The sequence below is a fragment of the Oryx dammah genome, unplaced genomic scaffold (assembly GCF_014754425.2).
Source record: "Oryx dammah isolate SB20612 unplaced genomic scaffold, SCBI_Odam_1.1 HiC_scaffold_2, whole genome shotgun sequence".
Classification (NCBI taxonomy): Eukaryota; Metazoa; Chordata; class Mammalia; order Artiodactyla; family Bovidae; genus Oryx; species Oryx dammah.
The window spans coordinates 73,341,356-73,364,245 of record NW_024070186.1 but is presented as its reverse complement, the minus strand read 5'-3'; the positions used below and the strand labels follow the sequence as shown (position 1 = coordinate 73,364,245).

At 37.3% G+C, this 22,890-nt stretch overlaps 1 protein-coding gene across 5 annotated transcripts in view; it reads right to left on the bottom strand.

The window, feature by feature from the left end:
• Positions 1 to 22,890, bottom strand: part of YEATS2 (YEATS domain containing 2) — a 106,352-nt gene that overhangs the window by 74,839 nt on the left and 8,623 nt on the right. For all 5 annotated transcript variants that reach the window (XR_005723125.1, XM_040251806.1, XM_040251828.1 and 2 more), the window contains exons 2-6: positions 9,028 to 9,145; positions 5,677 to 5,774; positions 5,085 to 5,177; positions 2,022 to 2,267; positions 228 to 343 (exon numbers count right to left, since the gene is read on the bottom strand). Coding sequence is in view for 4 of the 5 variants with exons in the window: in XM_040251806.1 (XP_040107740.1) it covers positions 228 to 343; positions 2,022 to 2,267; positions 5,085 to 5,177; positions 5,677 to 5,774; positions 9,028 to 9,127 (653 nt within the window). In the remaining variant the exon portion in view is untranslated. The remainder of the gene's footprint in view (positions 1 to 227; positions 344 to 2,021; positions 2,268 to 5,084; positions 5,178 to 5,676; positions 5,775 to 9,027; positions 9,146 to 22,890) is intronic.

Sequence of the window (22,890 nt, the reverse complement as noted above, 5' to 3'; positions counted from 1 at the left end):
TCTGCAAAACTTTTTTTTACTAAGCACAATTTTATTCCATGTCAAAGATGAACAGACACACTGAAGCAGTCTCAAGTTTCTGGACCTTCATTTACTTTTAAAACAACTAAGAGTCTGGGAAAAAGAATTCCTGAAGCCTATTCCTACTGTAATACTATGATAATAATACGCCAGAGTATTACCAAAACTGGATGACTGAAAATGAGACAATTCAACTGAATACTCACTTGGACACATTGCCCACTACTATTGTTTTCTTTACAAAAAGTCGTGAAGTCTCATCTCCTGTAAGATCAGTATTCCGCTGCTCTGTTTTATGGGAGCCAGCAATACTAGAAGGGTCCTAGAAAAAAATCATAATCAAATTTCATTTTCAATTTGGACAATTTTCAATAGGTAGAAACCATAAAATCATAGAAGGTACAAATGGACTAACTCAATTTCTCTTTTTTTTAATTACAAAATTCTCTGGTTTTATGGCTCCTCTCAGAGTATGAAAGAATTTTACTGTAATTTTTCTATTATAGAAAAAGTCTGTACACTATAACTCCACATATATGTGTGCTTTTAATAGTCATACACAGTGGCTTTGTATATGCAAACAGGATGTAGAAGAATACACAGGAAACTACTACAAAGGTTACCTCTGGGAAATGGGAATGGGTGATCAATGAAATTTACCTTTTTTCCAACCTTCTGTACTATTACAAATTTTTCAGTAAGAAGCAGTTTACACATAATGGTTAAGTTAAAGTTTGACTATGGAGAAAGACAGCCAGTGTTTAAGACTTGGACCTTACATTTACTGGATGTATCATCTTGGTAATCACTTAACTTCTCTGTCTCAGTTTCCTCATCTATAAAATAAGGGTGATAATAGTATGCATCTCAGATTGTATTGTACAGTTCTTAGAAAGTGCCTGGTACACAGTAAACACTAAGTATGTTACATGAACATGAGCACGTATATTACATAAAAGATAGCAGGTTTCTGAATCCTATGACTAGCATGACCTAAATTCATCTTAACTAAAAAAGAAAAACATATGCAGTATTTCCGCATAAGTTTTACAACAACTAAATCCAAATATTAACAGTTCTGATTTGGGGTAGTACAATTATGAATGACTTTTCTGTTCTCCCTTACTTTTCTGTAGTTTAAAATTTCCAACAATGAACAGAATGAATTTGTAATCAGAATTTTTTGGGGGTGGGGGTGGGGGGTGGGTCGTGGGTCATGCCACACAGCATGTAGGATCCTAGTTTTCCCGACCAGGGACTGAACCCATGCCCTCTGCACTTGAAGTGCAGTCTTTTTTTTTTTTTTTTGGAAGTGCAGCCTTAACCACTGGACTGCCAGGGAAGTCCCCAGAAAATATTTTTATCAAAAATAATCAAATCTGTGATGTCTCGAGTATGTAGAAAGCAATCTAGGAATTTCCTCTATCACAGAACATCTGGTTGAGAAAAACCACTGGTCTTACCCAATGAGGATTTGATAGTCAAGTATAATACCAAGAATTTCAGAGCAGTGTGAGACGGGAATTCAAATAACAAACTGACAGGATCAAAGAGTAATAAACAGTTTTCGATTCTACTTATTATTTTTTAAGTTTCTTTCAGTTATTAAAGCATCTTAGAACATCAAATTTCAGAGGAACTACTGAAGAGACACTGCTCTTCAGAGAATAAACTTGATAAAGTAGAAAGACCTTGGGCAAAGTTAAGGTACTGCCAACTCCTCAAGGTTTCTTTCCTACCCTATCTACATGAATGGCATCTGGGAGTTGGGTGACGATCAGAGATTTGAACTGTAAAGTCAGAAAGACAGAGGTTTAATTCTCAGTTCTGATACTTGTGGACAACTATAACCTTAACCTCATAGAGACTGAGTTTCCCCATCGCTAAAAGTGATAATTAACTTATATTTATGGTTCTAATAAAATGAAACACTGTGTGCATACTTAATAAATATTGGTTCCCTTCTCTTTTGGCTCCCTTCCACCCATCCAACTATATACCCTTCCAGTATTTCGGCTTGGTCTCTGCTCCGTGTTGCTTGAGAGTCTTTCTTCTATATCCATATTGCTGTTAGTGTCTTTGTCAGATAGGAAGTCATTGTGTTGAGATAAAGAATCACTTTCTGAATGATTGGCTGATGGTGTTTCTGATCTCTGATTGGCAGGAGATGATGACCTAGATGGTGATTCCAAAAATTTCTTGATAGCAGGATGATTAAAAACCATTGTATCACATGTCTTTGATCCCTGCAAAAATGAAAGTAAGCAAAACAAACTTTAAATCATATCCAGCAAAAGTAGGCAAAAATTTGATCTTTCCAAAAACCCTTATCTATTTTGGGATCACGGCTGTGCTGTGCTTAGTCACTCAGTCATGTCTGACTCTTTGTGACCCCACGGACTATAGCCCACCAGGCTCTTCTGTCTACGGAACTCTCCAGGCAAGAATACTGGAGTGGGCAGCCATCCCCTTCTCCAGCAATCTTTCCGACCCAGGGACTAATCAGGTCTCCTGCACTGCAGGCAGATTCTTTACCATCTGAGTCACCTACCCCCATAAAATAGAGACCAAATCAATAAAAAGTACAGAATGAGAAATAATTATGCAAAGGTCCTAACACTAAAAGCTAAAGATTCAAGTTCTCAGAAGGTAAATGAAAAGTAAAGATAAATATATATTAATAGTAACACATGGAAGTCAGATTTGACTTTAAAAAATAAGTCTGATATTGCTTGATTCAAATACATCATCCGCTGTAAATAAAAACACTCCTGTAAAAAATATAAAGATTTTAAAAAGCATATATAAAATGACTCCCACATAGGATAAAGTATAGCACAGTCCAGTACTGAAGCCAGCCTAGGGTATTTTTTGTGTCTTATTACTTACACAAAAAATAAGAAATGTTGCTACTTGATACAGATATACTGTACGACTGATACACTGTAGTTACTTCGAAGAAGCGAGTTTTAGAAATTATTTAATTGAAATTAAAATAATTGTTTTAGTGAGTAAGAGAGTCAGAGGCTAGTGTTTCAGAGTTCAAAGCAACAAAGCCTAGTTTCAAAAATGAAAGTTTACTTTACGGCTATAAATGTATTTTGTTAGAGCAAACTAAAAATAAATTTTAAGTGGTAGATGATAATAGACAAAAACATACCTAAATATCCTTAAATAAATCCTAATCAGAATATAACAAAAATCAGTGCATTTCTAGACTATCAAATAGCACAGTTCAGTACTGTTAAATAGTTTTTTTTAAAAAAAGGGCAACAAAACATCAAATGAATAACCAGCTCTTCGGAGTAGCTACAGTCCTAGGTAATGCAGCTGCCAGTGTTCGACGTCCATCTTGTTGACTCCAATGGCAAGCTACATAACAGATGACATTGGAATCTGCCCTGGGTTGAACAGTTATCTCCCACAAATTCTTGTCCACCTAGAACCTATGAACGTTTCTATTTGAAAATCAGTTCTTTTCAGATGTAATCAAGTTAAGATGATGTCATATTGGATTTGGGGAGGCCTCGCTCTGGTAGCTCAGATGTAGGAGACCCAGATTCAATCCCTGGGTCGGGAAGATCTCCTGGAGAAGGAAACAGCAACCCACTCCAGTATTCTTGCCTGGAAAATCCCATGGATGGAGGAGCCTGGTAGGCTACAGTCCATGTGGTCGCAAAGAGTTGGACACAACTGAGCAACTTCACTTCACTTTCACTCAAATGACTGGTGTACTACAAGAAGGAAAGTTGGATACAAAAAGAAAGAGAAGACACAGAGAGAGAAAAGTCCACGTGAAGTTAAAGGCAGAAACTGGAATGATGCAGCTACAAGCCAAGCAATGCCAGGTACTGCCAGTAACTACCAGATGTTAGGAGAAGAATCCTTCCCTGGAGTCTTGAGGAAGCATGGCCTACCCAACACATCTTGATCTTGGCCTGCTAGCTTCTAGAAGCATGAGATAATAAATTCCTGTTGTTTTAAGCTATCAGGTTTGTGGTAACTTGTTATGGTAGCCCAAGAAAAGTAGTTCAGACTCTAAAATGTAATACAGAAACTTCTGCTATCTAAGATTAATATCTATCTAACTACTATCTATCTATCTAACTACAATCTAAGATTAATCTCAAATAATGCTTCAAATTTCTCCAAGTATCATAGATACTCTAAAGCTCCACGGGATGACAAGAAGACCCATACATAACAGGTATCTCTTATCGGTAGAAACCACAAGGAATGATGCAAAGCAGTATGTCACCACACTCCCCTCCATGAACCCTGACTGAATCCTGTCAAAAAAAAACCAGCTTTGAAGATATTTTGGGGAAAACAGAAAAATCTGAATATGGATTGGTTATCAGATAATATTAGGGGCTCATTCTTTTAGGTATTATGACTACATAGAAGACAATCTTAGGATTAAGAATTTAGGGATGAAGCATCATGATGCTTAGAACTTACTTTTTAAGGTTTCAAAGAAAAATAAAGATGATAAAGTAAACTTGGCAAATTCTTAAAATCGTTGAAGTTAAGTGATGCATAAACAAGTACGTATTTCACCTTTTCTATATATTTGAAAATTTTCCAAAAAAGTAGCCAGGAAAAAAATCAGGACTTCTTGAATAGAGTAAATCTACTGAAACTAAAAACTGCCATTCATTAGCAGTAAAAGATCAGAGAAAAATTAATCGATCTATAATTTACTCCAAAGCCAACTATAAGGAAATGAAGAGGAATAAGGCAAGTTAAAACTGAGTTACACTCATCTTTGTATCTACACAACCTAACAACAGTGCTAAAAATTAGTTAAAGAAGAATTAAGTGAAAGAAAATAAAATGTTAAGTTATCATTATTGACAGTGCAGAGAGGTATAACTGAAGGATATGAGTGAACACAATGATAACTGTATGTATTAATATATACCCAGGAAGGCAGGCTAGGCTTCTTGAATTCAAAAGGTCAATATGGGAAATTTTTGAAGGCAGGGATCCACATCAACACTAATTTCTCTTCACACATCTATATAGGTGGCTAGAAATGACTGCTTATGAGGAAAACTTACCTCAGAAACTTTCAGAAGTCCTGCAGAAGCATAGTAGTTTGCAACAATGCAGGCACGAAGTTTATCCATCATCCTTCTTGCCTCAATTAGTCGCTAAAATAAATGTTATTTTTTTAAATGGAAGTAACAGAAAATATACACAAATGATTCATAAATAAGAAACGCAAATGACCCCAAAAAGTAATCAAAGAAAAGCTAATAAAAATGACCATTTCCACCTCAGACTGGCAAAATATTTAAAAGGATGACAAATGATGTTTGCAAGAATATATAGACATATTAATAAATACGTATATTCACTGAGAAATCGCCACAAAGACATTTATTTGTGGTTGTCCACAAAGCACAAGAGCAAACAGGAATTACCTTTTGGGATAGAATTTCAAGTGATTTTTTTCTTTATCTTTTTCCACCATTTCATTTGAAGAAAAAAAAAAAAAAATAGGTCTTTCTCCCGTGAAATGAGAAAGCACCTTTTAAAAAAAAATCAGAGGGGAAAAATACACTATAATTCTACTTCAACAGATTTTAAAAGTTCATTACATACAGTTTTTTAAATAGTTTTGTTTTTTTCACTGTAAGATCATTATACCTGGTCAATGACCTCAATTTCATGTTCCTTATTCTTCATTTCAAGTGCAAATTGTTCCTTGATAATAGTCTCAATTTTCTGCACAGCAGCATCTCGAGCTGCACAAAGAACATAAAATAATCCAAGTTAGTATGCAATTAGTCAGTTGCTATCTTGATTCAAGCAACAAAAGCAATCCCGGAACAGTACCTCTGAAGTGGAGAAGCCTAATTATGATCACCACAACCAATAATGAAAAGTTAACATCACTAATATTCAAGCAAATTGGTATTATGTTTTCTGACATGATGCGCTGATAAGACTCCACCGCTCTGTGGCACTCCTAAAAATGCTGCCTCTAACGACAGCGAACATCAGACAAACCTAAATTGAAGGATACTACAAAATTAACTGGCCTATATATTCAAACATTAAAGTCAAGAAAGACAAAGAAAAGTTGAGGTGACTACAAGAGACTAAGAGATATAACAACTAAACTAACTGCATGATTCTGGAGAGGGGGCAACAGTTATAATACTGGGATAACTAGTAAATCTTGAATGTGGACTGCAGATTAGATATGATGTAAAATGTTAAAATTTCCTACTTCTGATAACTGTACTGTGGTTACATAAGAAATCTGTTCCAAGGAAATACACAAGTGTTTACAAGTGTCTTGGAGAAGGAAATGACAACCCACTCCAGTATTCTTGCCTGGAAAAACCCATGGACTGAGGAGCCTGGTAGGCTACAGACCACTGGGTCGCAAAGAGTCGGACACAACTGAGTGACTTCACTTCACTTTACAAGTGTCTAATATATCTTCTGATGATTTAGAAAAAATGATGTGCATATATATCTGCTTGCATAAATGCACTTGTGTGTTTGGGTTGGGGGTGGGAGGAAAGAATGATAAACTAAATGAGGCAAAATGAAAACAAGTGGTAAATTAATCTGGGAAAAAGACATACAAGTTTTCCTTGTGATTTTCCTGAAACCATATCAAAATAAAATTACCCAAAAAGAAAAAGAAACCTGTGATGATTCTGAGAGAAACGTGGTGACTTCCAAAAAACCATAACCTCAAGGGAGAAAGTAAAGAGTTAGCTACAAGGAGAGGCAGTCTGTGACCTAAGAGCAGTTCATAAGAAGGCAGAAGTTAAGATCTAGCAAGCAAGTCAGTAGTTTCTGATCACAACTACCTGAAGGATACAGCAAAAAAGACATCTCTGAAAGCAATTCAATTCAGATAATGACTGCTCAAAGTAATACATAATTCAAAGAGTTAAAATATATTATGAAATGTAGATTGATTACAAGAGAATAAAAAAAGTTAATGACTGCTTGAAAAACCTGGGATTTTACATAATGATCCTGTGTCTGTATTATGAAATAACTACCACCCAGGCTTTGGGGTATTTAAAAAATTACAGAGAAAATTTGGACCCCTGATCACCCATGTCATTTTCTCCCCATAATATATGCCACTAGACTGCCAATTTAAAACTAGTGCTGGCATAAGCATTCTTGTGGATATGCCTGCACTGAAGCAAATGACTAGCTTTCCTCATATCTGATGAAAAGAATATTGCCTAGTTTTATGGTATGTATCCTTGTATACATAAACCCTGTATATAGAAACCAGCTGATAATCTTAGGGGAGGCTAACTAAAAGTCAGAGACTGTTATCACTGAACATGGATTTATCATAAGCTCCTCAGAAATAATTCTAAAATATCTCTTTCATGGAACAAGGAAAAATAACGCTAATAAAATGTCTGGGAACACATTAGATTAGATTTAAATTGAAATTATGATGTTTCCTAAAACAGTCAGCTTTCCCAATTCTTATTATTATAAAAACTGGTATGCCATGCTATGCATTTGAATAATGAATTTAAGTTTCATGATACTTTCATATTTATTGGACTTGTTTTTGAAAGCAAATGACATATCCTTCTAAATAAAATTACAACTGAATCGGAAGAAAAGCTGCAGTGAGATGTCTTTATTATTTGGAATTTGATTTCATAACTTTCAGTCCACAGAGACTTCTGGGGTCCATATGACTTGACTGCACCTACACAGACAAGAGTTTCCTCCACCATTAACCTTGGGGTCCTTGATGTTTGTGGAGCTGCAATAACTTATGTATGACTCTGAGATCTTCAACTAGCTGTACTAACTTACATAGATGTATTATTTAAATAAACAGCAATATTTTGTTTTAAAAACTCAAATATAGCCACTTTTCTTTTTCAGATAGCTTAAAACATTCTGGGTAATTGTAGATGATTTGGTCTTCCACTAATTATATGATCTTAGGCAAGTAACTTAATGCCTCTGTGCCCCTACCAGAGCTAAGTACAGAGATCAGTGTTTCCCAAATTTCCATCATTTATATTCCACCTTCAAGTTACCTACCACATCTGAGAACCATGTGAAATATCTAATTAAGGCCATTAAATAATATTCTTTAAAAATGTTAGCTCTTGGGGGGTTAAATAAGGAGTTTGGCATGAATATATACACATTACTATATGTAAGTTAGATAACAAACAAGAACCTACTCTAAAGCACAGGGAACTCTACTCAACATTCTGTGATAACCTATATGAGAAAAGAATCTAAAAACAATGAATATATGCATAACTGAAACACTTTGCTGTATACCTGAAACTAACACAACATTGTAAATCAACTCTACTCCAATAAAGCATCTTCCCAGGTGGCACAGTGTTCAGGAATCTGACTGTCAACACAGTAAACACAGAAACACAGGTTTGATCCCTGGGTCGAGAAGATGCCCTGGAGCAGGAAATGGCAACCTACTCTAGTATTCTTGCCTGGAGAATCCCATGGACAGAGGAGCCTGGCGGGCTACAGTCCATAGGGTCGCAAAGAGTCAAACATGACTATGTGCGTGCACACACACACTCCAATAAAATTAAAAATTAAAAAAAAAGTTAGCTTTATCCTAAGCAGTAGCCCTGAGACTACAAATCTGAAGAGATCATTATCTTTCTATTGACATTAATATTATTAAAGTAAAACCCACAATTCATGTACCGCCTATAATCATTTCACATTTTAGTACACACATTGCTAAGACTATGATCACATCTAACATACAATGACAGCTAAAACTTAAAGCCTGTTTCATTATTAATGCTTTCACAGTGTACCTGCTTTATGTTCTGGCCTTTTATGGTACACATGGTATATTACTATGAAACACAGCACTTAGCTAATCCCTCTCATAAACTTCTTCAAAATATACACAATAGTGGAAATGAATTTAATTTCCTATAAATCTAACAGGAAGGCATATGTCAACAAAGAAATAATTTCCTAAGGCAGGTGAATTTCTACCTGAATTCTCAATTGCTTTATGCCGCTTATTCGGAAGGGCCACAGATACATCCTCATAATCAGGGTCAGTTTCTTTGATTGTTCGCTTGATGCCAGACATGATGACATTCGTTCTTCACTGTGAAGCAATAATACATTAATTAATAACACTGCTTGGTCTCAACACTTATACATGTACACACATACAAAGGGAATAAATATTATATAATACAGAAGCTTATAAGTCTGTGTAAATACACACACATCCTTTTTAAAATCAAAGGCATAACTAACTTCAAAAGTTCACTGAAAAAAAAAATCATCATCATCTGTTACAAAACATGGATTTCCCTACCAAGAGAAAATACTTTAACAATGCAACACATCGTTTAGACTTTCCAAAAGAAGCCTGGCTTTCACAGAATGGCCTTCATAAGGAAAAGGAAAGAAACCAGATTTTCATGAAAACATCGTAAGCCCACACAGTATCCTGGAATCCACAGTATATCAAGTGTATTACAGAATATGAGCAATGTGTCTCAGTAAATAATTTATTGTACAAATTCCTTCTCTGGTACTTACACAGTATAGGCTATAAAATAGGTACTTAATAAATACTACTGTTACCAATTATTATTATTCATAACAAACTGTATAGACACATTAAACTAACAAGCTTGCAATACAGTAAACAAGTCCTAGGTATACAAGTCTTTGAATAAAACGATCCCATAAGTCTTTAAATCTGCACTGTCCCAATACATGAGCCACTAGTCATACGCAGCTCCTTAAAGTTAAGTTCAGTTCAGTTGCTCAGTCGTGTCCGACTCTTTGCGACCCCATGAATCGCAGCACGCCAGGCCTCCCTGCCCATCACCAACTCCCAGAGTTCACTCAAACTCGCATCCATCAAGTCAGTGATGCCATCCAGCCATCTCATCCTCTGTCATCCCCTTCTCCTCCTGCCCCCAATCCCTCCCAGCATCAGGGTCTTTTCCAATGAGTCAACTCTTCGCATGAGGTGGCCAAAGTACTGGAGTTTCAGCTTAATCCAAATTAAATAAAATTTAAAATTCAGTTCCTTTTCCTACATCTCAGAACACTGTTGTTGTTCAGCCACCCAGTCATATCCGACTCTTTGAAACCCGATGGACTGCAGCACATCAGGCCTCTCTATCCCTCACCATCTCCCAAAGTTTGCCCAAGTTCATGTTTACTCCATCAGCGATGTTGTCCAGCCATCTCATCCTCTTGATGCCCTCTTCTTTTGCCCTCAATCTTTCCCAGCATCAGGGACTTTTCCAATGAGTCAGTTGTTTGCATCAGATGACCAAAATACAGGAGCTTCAGCATCAGTCCTTCCAGTGAATATTCAGGGTTGATCTCCCTTAGATTGACTGATTTGATCCCCTTGCTGTCCAAGGGACTTTCAGGAGTCTTCTCCAGCACCACAGCTCGAAGGCATCAATTCTCTGGCATTCTGCCTTCTTTACAGTCCAGCTTTCACAACAGTACATGACCAATGGGAAGACCATAGCCTTGGCTATACAGGCCTTTGTCAGCACAGTAATGTCTCTGCTTTTCAACACACTGTCTAGGTTTGTCATCATTTTTCTGCCAAGAAGCAATCGTCTTCTGATTTCATGGCCGCAGTCACCGTCCAGTGATTCTGGAGCCCAAGAAGAGGAAATTTGTCACTATTTCCACCTTTTCCCCTTCTATTTGCGTTGCAGTAATGGGGCCAGATGCCATGATCTTAGTTTTTTTTAATATTTAGTCTTAAGCCAGCACTTCCACTCTCCTCCTTTACCCTCGTCAAGAGGCTCTTTAGTTCCTCTTTGCTTTCTGCCATGAGAGTGGTATCATCTGCACAGCTGAGTTTATGTTTCTCCTGCCTATCTTGATTCCAGCTTGTAACTCATCCAACCCAGCATTTCTCATGATGTGCTCAGTGTATAGGTTAAACAAACAGGGTGACAGCAGACAGCCCTGTTGTACTCCTTTCTCGATCTTGTTCCATACAGGGTTCTATCTGTTGCTTCTTGACTCACATATAGGTTTCTCAGGAGACAGGTTAGATGGTCAGGTATTCCCATCTCTCTAAGAGCTTTCCACAGTTTGTCATGATCCACACAGTCAAAGACGTCTGCATAGTCGATGAAACAGAGATAGATGTTTTTCTGAAATTCCCTTGCTTTCTCTACAATCCAACGAATGTTGGCGATTTGATCTCTAGTCCCTCTTCCTTTTCTAAACCTTTCAGATGTCCAAGTTCTGGGTTCACATAATGCTGAAACCTAGCATGCAAGATTTTAAGCATGATTTTATTAGCATGGGAGATAAATGAGATTGTCCAATGGTTACCACATTCTTTGATACTACCCTTCTTGGAAACTGGGATGAGGACCTTTTCCAATCCTGTGGCCACTCCTGGGCCTTCCAGATTTGCTGACATAATGAATGCAAAACTTTGATGGCCACATTCAAGTGCTCAATAGCCGTAAGTGGTTAGTAGCTACTAAACTGGACAACCGAGATGCAGAACATTTTATCACTTCAGGAAGTTCCCTCTGACATGCCTCCTTTCAGTGTGTTTCACTGAGCATTTATAACATTTCATGAGCCAGTTTAGAAAATGCTGTCCAGATCACCACTGTCCAAAAGACACATAATGTGAGCCACAAACAGAATTAAAATTTTCCTAGTGCCACATTTTAAAAAGGAAAAAGAAATTAATTTTAATAGTATATTTCATTTAACTAATGTACCTAAAATATTATCATTCTAATAATATAATCAATATAAACAAATTATCAGTAAGATATCTTATGTTCTTATCTTTGCACTAAGACTTTTACACTTAGAGCACACCTCAATTTGAAGTAGTCAAATTACAAAGGCTGAATAAGCACTGCATATGGCTGGTGTTTCCCTTACTGGGCAGTGAGTCTACTGACATACAGCTAAGAAAAAAGGTCCAGGGAGGTTAGAGGAGATGCCCCTTAGAGGATTAATCTATGACACAGAAAAGCCAAGAAGTGCTCCCTGATTTCCAAACCTCTCCTTTACCACTGATGGAGATTATTTATCTAACCAAAGACAAAAGTATACAGTATGAATTTACTAAAGCAATACAAAGTTTTAAAATAAAATTAATGAAAATAAAACATTAACTTGAAACTATTTATTTTATCCACTCAGAGTTCAAAAAGAAATAACAATTTAAAAGCCTCTCAGCTCTCAGTCCAGTTCTTTCACTCATCTCAGAAGTACAAGTGGGAGAGGCTGGGAGAGACTCATTATCTAATTTTATGAATGTAGGTAAATCATGGATCTAGGAAAACATTTTTCCTATCATTGTTATCTTTAAAACAGCCCTAAGCCTAAAAAGACCCTGATGCTGGGAAAGACTGAGGGCAGGAGGAGAAGGGGACGACAGAGGATGAGATGGTTGGATGGCATCACCGACTCAATGGACATGAGTTTGGGTAAACTCTGGGAGCTGGTAATGGACAGGGAGGCTTGGTGTGCTGCGGTTCATGGGGTCGCAAAGAGTCAGACATGACTGAGCGACTGAACTGAACTGAAGCCTTAAAATGTCCTACAGCATTTATAAAAATCCCCCAACATTTATAAACATTCTAAATCAAGCCCTTTAATGTTCGTTCACAATCATCACCTACCAGCTCTAATTTAGAATACACGTGAGTATTTTTGGAGAGATCCTGAATCCAACTATTATTTTCTATTTTTAAAGCTTATAAAAAGTGAGAGTAAGGTATTATTCTTCTAGCCTTCTTCATTTGGCCTGCAAATAGTTACAGAAAACCTGAAAAAATCTTGGGCAGTTACACAAAGAATACTTTCTTAAAAACAAATAAACCCCATTCCTTTTCCTTGCATACAGAAAAACAACAATGAAAAAAACCTCCTACTCAAGATAAACCTGGAATCAGAGGGAGATACAGTCCAGTTCCCGTCTGTTTTGCGCCATACCATTTCCTCAGTGACCAACTATCTTCTACAGTTTGCCAAGAGTCTTGCTGGATTATCTATAAAGATGAGTGAGTCCAGCACCACCTTCACTCATTCATCCTGTGGACTTCATCATCTTTGTATTCTCCTCCCACACCTCATCTCCCCAGGTACTCTCTTGAGCAATGGTGGCTCCTCCCACAAAAGGCTGGGGATTCTTGAAGAACATAGTCTTTGTTTTACTGTCACTTAAGGGACAAAGCAAAATGCTCTCTTGACTTCTGCTCTAAAACTGGGAGAATAGAAGGAAGAAAAGAGAAGAATATGGTGGTGGAGCAGAGGTGGGCTGAGTAAGGAAGAAAACCAATGAGTGAACTTATGCTGCCAAGGTAATTCATGTATCATGCAGCCACTATAATGAAGCTTTCCTGTTATCCCTGGGTGTAGACTTGAGTTCCTGACGAACATATTCAGGAAGATCTATGTCTTAATGAGCATTTTTAATGATTCAGATCTGTTTCTGTTCTAAAGAGCAATACTAAAGGACATACACGGCACAGTCAAGCACACGCTAGCTCAGGGTAGGCACACGCGCTAAGGCAGGCTCGCACCATGACGTAGTGAGTGCAATGCGTAACAAATGACCCATGTAACAGTAAGTTTTGGATTCATCTTGTTTAACCCTGAGATTTATGAAAAGGAAATATGAACAGCTGTTAGTGTCAGGCTCAAGTCTGAAACAGAATGTCCTATTAATCCTCTTAAGGTTTTGAATCAAATGAAATTGAAAAGAATACTGACATGTAAACTGTTCTTTTTTAATCAGTTACTGTTTATAATTTGTGAGAAAGGATTTTCTCCATACCAAGAGACCAAATCCAAATTCAGAAAAGTATGTAATGCTGAATCCTCTAATTTAAAATTTTTGTCTCTCTGAAATAGCCTCTTTATAAAAAGTAAACACTATCAACTTAAACTTTAAAAATACACATTTCCCCACATTTCCATGTACTACCTAAGAAAGCAAAACTACCCTGTTATCACACCCATTCAAATAAGATAAACAAGTCTGAGTTTTTGAAAAAGATTAAAGATCAAAAACAAGACAAAATCTTTTAACGCTCTATACTTTGAAATAAATGCCAAAATAAAAATAAACTTTTAAAGAAAACTGTGTAATTTAAATACAAAAAATGATGTAATATAGTCACTAGAAATTTTTAGTAAAAGGTTCTCAAAGGTTTACTAAAAGTTCTCAAGCTAGACAAGATGTTGAATCTCTATAAAGAATCTAGTCCTGGAAACCTGTCTTATAAATACCACACCGTATAAGATATGGACTACTCTTAAAATTAAATCTGATAAGGTTCTTCGAAACTTTGCTAAGTGAGGTACCTTCTCAATATACAGTTCCATAATCTCATGGCATTTGAATCTCATCAGAATCACTGAGTTCTGTGCTTTCACTAAAGATGATTTTTCCTATCTGATTTAACAGGGGGGACGAGAGTAGCAATACAATCATTTTCCATCTGCTTCCATACAGTGTTCCTAACATGTTAATAATGATTAGCCCTGTCCTTTTTATATTTTTCATTTTAAAGTACCTTCTCCTTGGTAAATAAGACCACCAATGCTCCTTTATTAAGCATTTGAATGAAAGAATCCATTCTCCCCTATTAACCAAATAAACATTTCAAAAATATCTACAAAAAACAAAACAGGAGAATGGGTAAACAACTGTAGTATAACTAATGAACTCCTGATCCAACCGACAACAGGAATAAATCTCAAAATACTTATGGTAAGTAAAAGAAGCCAGACACAGAATTATTATATACATACACATGCAAACAAAAAGATAGTAGCCATGGCAAGATTAATAACAGAGAGAATAAATTAAGGCAAAAAACATTTAATACAGAAGAGTATGTTACTATTAAAAGACACAATCACAAAGATACATCAAAACTATACATCAAACATCATGTCAAGACATACAAAACAAACCAGAAACACAAGAATTTAAAAAATCACAATCATAAGAGAATTTGAGCATGCCTCTCTCTAAATTTAGAAGATTAAAAAAAAAAACAGATAAAAATACAGATGACATATATAATGCAATTTACAAGCCAGACTTTACAACTCTGAACCTAAAGGAATATTGCTTGAAATAGCTATAAAAATGCATTAAATTAAATAATGTAAGTTATATGAAGAAACTGCAAAATTAGGAAGTTATAAGCATATTCTCTGATTTCAATAAAATTAAACGTGACAATAACAGAAACTCACTATGATATGAAAGAAGGAAATCAGAATAACAAACTATTTTTAAATTATCAACAAAAAGAATATATCTAAACCTATAGTCAAAAGGCATCCTTAGAGGGAAAGGACAGTCCAATTTCATTTGTAAATATGCACAGATACAAAATGAAATCCAGCAGGATATTAAAAGAATAGTTCATCATGACTAGAAAGTTTTATTACCAGCAATAAAGTACTGGGGAGATCCTGAAGCAAGGTGATTTCCACTACATATGTCTAACACTGGACCTTTAGGAATATTTAAATCAATTGACTTTCGGTAACTCAAATACATATCATCCATGTCATAAATTACATTTTGCAAACTAAAAATAGCCAGCTTAAGAGAAGATTTTGTTCTGATATTCACTTAAGGTGGTACTGATAAAAACTCAATCCTAGTTATTCTACGTTAGGTTTTATACACAAAACCAAGTACACAGCAGTCTCCCCTTATTTGTGGGGGATACGTTTCCAGACCGCCAGTGAATGCCTAAAACAGGGTAGTACTGAACCCTGCTTTCTATTCATGTCTGCCACCCACAAATTTAATGCCTTTTCCATCTTTAACTCATCTGGTATGGGAAAAAAATAGGTCTTTTTTTTTTAGACCTATAACAGCCACAATGCTAACACTGGACCTGAATGGTGGGAAGCTGACAGAGGCTGGTTATTAGCACCAAAGTGACGTTAGCCTCTCAGCTGATGTGGCCATCCCAATGTGACATGTAAACAGCTGAGCTCAAAAAAAATATTTCGTTATTTAAGCACTACATATTTCAGGCCCAAGATACCTACTTTCCTACTATAAACAAAATTTGCTTAAGACACAGAAGTTGCTATATAAGGTCTGTCCCAGGATGCATTCATGACAACTCTGTCTCCAATCTTACAAAGTAACAAGAAAAAGAATTTAAGATCAAGGAGCTAGTCTAAATTATAGGTGCCCTGCTTCTATCCATTGTATTACCGCAACAACTGGAGAGCTGGCCTGAGGTAGGTTTTACTGTTCCTTTACCCCATCCCTTTAACATACTCCAGACTGAGCCATCTGGGATATTTAGGAGTTCTGAGATACCTACAGCAAATTCCTCTTAAGTGGACAGAAGGTAGGCCATATAACATCCCTGTAACTTCCTCAGAGCCACTTTTGGAATTATCTAAAGAGGTGATTCTAACTCATATGACAATTTTGTTGTTTCAGTAATGAAGCCATAAAAGTTTTCTTTCCAAGAGGAGCCGAAAAAAAAAGGGGTGGGGGTGTAGATTTGTCTTTAGTCCCCGTTGGAAAGGAAAGGAAGGAACTGGACCAGATCAAGACTGTGTCAAACTCCTGGACACAGTCACTGAGAATATGTAAATTAAGCCAAATCTTGCACACTTCACTAAACAGGGATTTTTCACTACAGCTTTCAAACTGACAATAAATCCTATGGGGATAAGTCTCATGCCTTTCTACCGGGAGCTGAGATGCTAGAAAGAAAACTAGTACCTTAAAACCTAAGACGTTTTTAAAAAATTGGTTTTTCTTTGGATAAACACTGCCTAAATCTAGAAAATCTACCTATTTACAAAAATCTACCTATTCATTTTGTGGAATTAGATATAGCAATAGTTGCATCATTTTGTAGGTATAGTAAAAAAAAACTACACTTACACTTTAAAAGAGTGAATTTTATGGTATGTGAATCAGATCTCAAGAAAGCTATTACAAAAAAAAATAACAATGACAAACTTATGATTTATTAACCTTAAACAGAAACCAATTTACAGATTATCCTCCCCCAAATATGCATGTACGTGCTATGTGTACACATTCAGTAAAGCAGGACAGTCAGCTGGGGATTCAACATTAATAAGACCAGGGGCACGGACTGTTAGCACTTTAATTTTTTCATCAAATAGTTCAGATATTCAAAAAAGTATAAAATGACCAATGAGAGGGACACAAGGAGGTTCAAAGGATTAGCAATCTCCTACTTCTTAGGCTGGGTTGTAGCTATGTATGTATTTTGATACCTTATTTGTCTTCTTTAAAACATACCTTCTTATTATATGTGCTCTTTACCATATATATATGATGTATTTCACAATTTTCAAACATAAGTTTAAAAATAAATTATGTACATATTATGGGATAAAAAGCAGAGACATTACTTTGGCAACAAAGGTCCGTCTAGTCAAGGCTATGGTTTTTCCAGTGGTCATGTATGGATGTAAGGGTTGGACTAGAAAGAAAGCTGAGCACCGAAGAATTGATGCTTTTGAACTGTGGTGTTGGAGAAGACTCTTGAGAGTCCCTTAGACTGCAAGGAGATCCAACCAGTCCATTCTAAAGGAGATCAGTCCTGGATGTTCATTGGAAGGACTGATGCTAAAGCTGAAACTCCAACATTTTGGCCACCTCATGCAAAGAGTTGACTCACTGGAAAAGACCCTGATGCTGGGAGGGATTGGGGGCAGGAGGAGAAGGGAACGAGGATGAGATGGCTGGATGGCATCACTGACTCGATGGACATGAGTTTGAGTGAACTCCAGGAGTGGGTGATGGACAGGGAGGCCTGGTGTGCTGCAGTTCATGGGGTCACAAAGAGTCGGACACGACTGAGCGACGGAACTGAACTGAACTGATGGGATAAATCAGTTGCACTGTAATGTGACATATGCATTCCTAAAAATCACACGATAAAATTGCATAATGAAAACCATAAGGCTTATGGGGAAAATGGGTTTGGGCACAACACTCAAAAATTTTAGCCATGACATTTAATTAAAAAAAGATAACCAAAAAGGGAATCTAATAAAAATGGCAGCAGAGTTTTACACATTAAATGGGTTAAGAAATACATAAATGCTACAATAAATATTAAGAAGAGGCAGCAAGAATACACAGAAGAACTAACTGTACAAAAAAGATCTTCATGACCCAGATAATCACGATGGTGTGATCACACATCTAGAGCCAGACATCCTGGAATGTGAAGTCAAGTGGGCCTTAGAAAGCATCACTACAAACAAAGCTAGTGGAGGTGATGGAATTCTAGTTAAGCTATTTCAAATCCTGAAAGATGATGCTGTGAAAGTGCTGCACTCAATAGGCCAGCAAATTTGGAAAACTCAGCAGTGGCCATAGGACTGGAAAAGGTCAGGTTTCATTCCAATCCCAAAGAAAGGCAATGCAAAAGAATGCTCAAACTACTGCACAATTGCACTCATCTCACACGCTAGTAAAGTAATGCTCAAAATTCTCCAAGCCAGGCTTCAGCAGTACATGAACCGTGAACTTCCAGATGTTCAAGCTGGTTTTAGAAAAGGCAGAGGAACCAGAGATCAAGTTGCCAACATCCGCTGGATCATCGAAAAAGCAAGAGAGTTCCAGAAAAACATCTATTTCTGCTTTATTGACTATGCCAAAGCCTTTGACTGTGTGGATCACAATAAACTGTGGAAAATTCTGTAAGAGATGGGAATACCAGACCACCTGACCTGCCTCTTGAGAAATCTGTATCAGGTCAGGAAGCAACAGTTAGAACTGGACATGGAACAACAGACTGGTTCCAAATAGGAAAAGGAGTACGTCAAGGCTGTATATTGTCACCCTGCTTATTCAACTTCTATCCAGAGTACATCATGAGAAACGCTGGACTGGAAGAAGCACAAGCTGGAATCAAGATTGCTGGGAGAAATATCAATAACCTCAGATATGCAGATGACACCACCCTTATGGCAGAAAGTAAAAAGGAACTAAAAAGCCTCTTGATGAAAGTGAAAGAAGAGAGTGAAAAAGTTGGCTTAAAGCTCAACATTCAGAAAACGAAGATCATGGCATCTGGTCCCACCACTTCATGGCAAATAGATGGGGAAACAGTGGGAACAGTGTCAGACTTTATTTTGGGGGGCTCCAAAATCACTGCAGATGGTGACTGCAGCCATGAAATTAAAAGACGCTTACTCCTTGGAAGAAAAGTTATGACCAACCTAGATAGCATATTCAAAAGCAGAGACATTACTTTGTCAACAAAGGTCCGTCTAGTCAAAGCGATGGTTTTTCCAGTGGTCATGTACGGATGTGAGAGTTGGACTATAAAGAAAGCTGAGCGCCGAAGAATTGATGCTTTTGAACTGTGGTGTTGGAGAAGACTCTTGAGAGTCCCCTTGGACTGCAAGGAGATCCAACCAGTCCATTCTGAAGGAGATCAGCCCTGGGATTTCTTTGGAAGGAATGATGCTAAAGCTGAAACTCCCGTACTCTCGCCACCTCATGTGAAGAGTTGACTCATTGGAAAAGACTCTGATGCTGGGAGGGATTGGGGGCAGAAGGAGGAGACGACAGAGGATGAGATGGCTGGACGGCATCACTGACTCGACGGATGTGAGTCTGAGTGAACTCTGGGAGTTGGTGATGGACAGGGAGGCCTGGCGTGCTGCGATTCATGGGGTCGCAAAGAGTAGGACACGACTGAGTGACTAAACTGACTGAACTGACAATAAATACAGCACTTTACCTTGTGAAATTAAGTTTTACTTGTGGAAGTGAGCATTGAAAGGTTACAGCTTGTAAGTTACCATGAAGTAGGCTAATCTGAAATCAACAGAAAACTTTAATAACACCAGATGAGGACAGGTGTAGCTCATAACACAGAAGTAAACTGAGGTTGCTGGAGGATACCTAAGGTGTGTACCTAGAAGGGGTCTGCGTATTTCTGCTGTGGTTCATTTCAGCAGGGTGCACTTTTTTGCATTTACCTAGCATTTCTTGCAGATGAAACACAAAAATGTAAAATGTGAAATCCACATTATACTAAAATAGTTCCCTAACATATCAAATGCATTAAAACAAACTGTTTTCTTCTTTATTTTTTAACAAAATATTTATTTATTTTTGGATGCACTGGGTCTTCATTGCTGCTTTGTGTGGGCCTTCTCCAGTTACAGCAAGCGGGGCCTACTCTTCAATGTGGTGCTTGGACTTCTTCTCGTTGTGGTGGCTCTTCCTGTTGCAGAGCGCAGGCACTGGAGTGTACAGGTTTCTGTGACTGCAGCTCCAGGGCTCAGCTGCTCTGTGGCATGTGGAATCGTCCCAGACCAGGGACTGAACCCGTGTCCCCGGCACTGGTGGATTCTTATCCACTGCACCTCCAGGAAGGTCCAAATTTGTGTTTTCTTACAGCAAAACTCTCTTGCAATGTAGCCATTAAAATAAATGTGCTGATACGCAAATACTTCTAAAAGACATTGTAAAGTGAAAAAAACCAAGGTGCAAATGGTTTGTATACTTCGTTTCTATGTAAACTAGAAGAAAAAGCAAAGCAATCCCCCCTACCCCCCACAAATGCTGGTAGATGCTGTGTAGATTTTTCTAGAAGAAAGGATAAAAAATGAATAACAATAGGTGCCTCTGGGTAGTCATTTTGCTTTTCATTTTACTCCTGACTACAATATCTGAATTTTCTAACCATGTACATGCATTATTTAGGGAGAGGAAAATACCAAAAAGACTAACCTGGGAGATGGATTATGGGTGTCTTTATGCTTCTTTATGCTTTTCTTGTTACTTCTCTGGATGATGAAAAGACAAAACTACAGAGAATGTGAAATAGCTGGAACTCGTATTCATTGGTGGTGGGAAGGTAAAAACAGTAAAACTACTCTGGAAAACAGTTTGGCAGTTTGTAGCTAAGTCGGTAAAGAACCTGCCTGCAATGCAGGAGACCCAGGTTCAATTCCTGGGTTGGAAGATCCCCTGGAGAAGGAAATGGCAACGTACTCCAGTATTCCTGCCTGGAGAATCCCAGGAACAGAGGAGCCTGGCAGGCTATACAGTCCACGGGGTCACAAGAGTCAGACGCAACTGAGTGACTGAACCAGCACCACCACCTCCACGTGACCCAGCCATTCCACCCTACGTATTACCCAAGAGAAATAAAAGCTTATGTTCATACAAAAACAAACGTTCACAGCAATTTTATTTGTAATAGCCAAAAACTAGAAACAACCCAAATGTCCATTAAAAGGTGAATGGATAAACAAACTGCAACACATCCATACACTATATTCATCAGTAAAAAAGAATTAACTGATACATGCAACAAAACACGAATTAATCTCAAAACAATACGGAGAAAAGGAAGCCAGCTTAAGAAAAAAGAATATACTACAATGATAACATTTTTACAAAATGAGGAGTCTATAATGACAGAAACCTGATCAGCGGTTGTCCTGGTATGAGGAAACAATGGGGGAGGGGAGAAAGAAGGATCCTGAAGGGACAAGAGAAAAAACTGGGGGCCGATGCATATATTTACTATCTTGACTGTGGTGATGTTTTCACAGATGCAATTTACCATGTCATACAGTTTATGTGTGTGCAGTTTGTGGTATGCCAACTGTCCCTCAATGAAGCTATTTAAATACACACAAATATTAAATAAAGACTGTCAAAAAATGTAAAAAGAATACACAATGTGAACCTTCACACATTGTTGGTGGAAATGTAAAACAGTGCAGCTGCTGTGGAAAAGTTTGGCAGTTCCTCAAAAAGTTAAACACAGAATTACTATGTGACCTAGCAACTCCACACCTAGGTAAATATTCAACAGACTGAAAATGTATGTCCATACAAAAACTTCTATGTGTGTGAATGTTCACAACATTATTCATAACAGTGAAAAAAATGGAAGCAACTCAAATGTCTATCCTTTGATGACTGGATAAACAGAATGTGGTAACAGTCATACAGTGGATTTTTAAGCAATAAAAAAGGATGAAGTACTGACACATGCTACTACACAGACCAACTCTGAATATACCATGCTAATTAAATGAAAGAAGCCAAATACAAAAGGCCACATTTATCTGGTTAATAAGGTTGGTGCAAAAGTAGTTGTGGTTTTTCAATGTTGGATTTTACCATTTGATATTGGAATACATTCTTAAATAAATGTGGTTATGTTATACATCATTTTAATATGCATTTCTTTATGGGTTTTTTTTGCTAATGTAATGATTTATTACTGTGTATTTTCTATTTATTTTAGACTATGGTAATGATGATAGACAAAAAGCAAATTCAAGTGATTTTCTTATTTGAGTTCAAAATAGGTCATAATGTAGTGCAGACAGCTCACAACATCAACAACACATTTGGTCCAGGAATTGCTAACAAATGTACAATGCAGTGGTGATTCAAGAAGTTTTGCAAAGGAAATGAGACTTGAAGATTAGGAGTAGAGCGGCCAGCCATCAGAAGTTGACGACGACCAACTGAGAGCAATCAAAGCTGATCCTCTTACAACTACACAAGTTGTTGACAAAGAACTCAATCTCGACCATTCTACTGTCATTCAGCATTTGAAGCAAACTGGAAAGGTGAAAAAGCTTAGTAAGTGGGTGTCTCATGAGCTGACCAAAAATTTAAAAAAACTTGATTTTGAAGTGTCATCTTCTCTTATCTATGCAACAACAACAAACCATTTCTCAGTCGGATTGTGATGTGTGACAAAAAGTGAATTTTATACGCCAACTGGCAACGACCAGTTCAGTGGCTGGACCAAGAAAAGCAGCTCCAAAGCCAAACTTGCACCAAAAAGAGGTCAT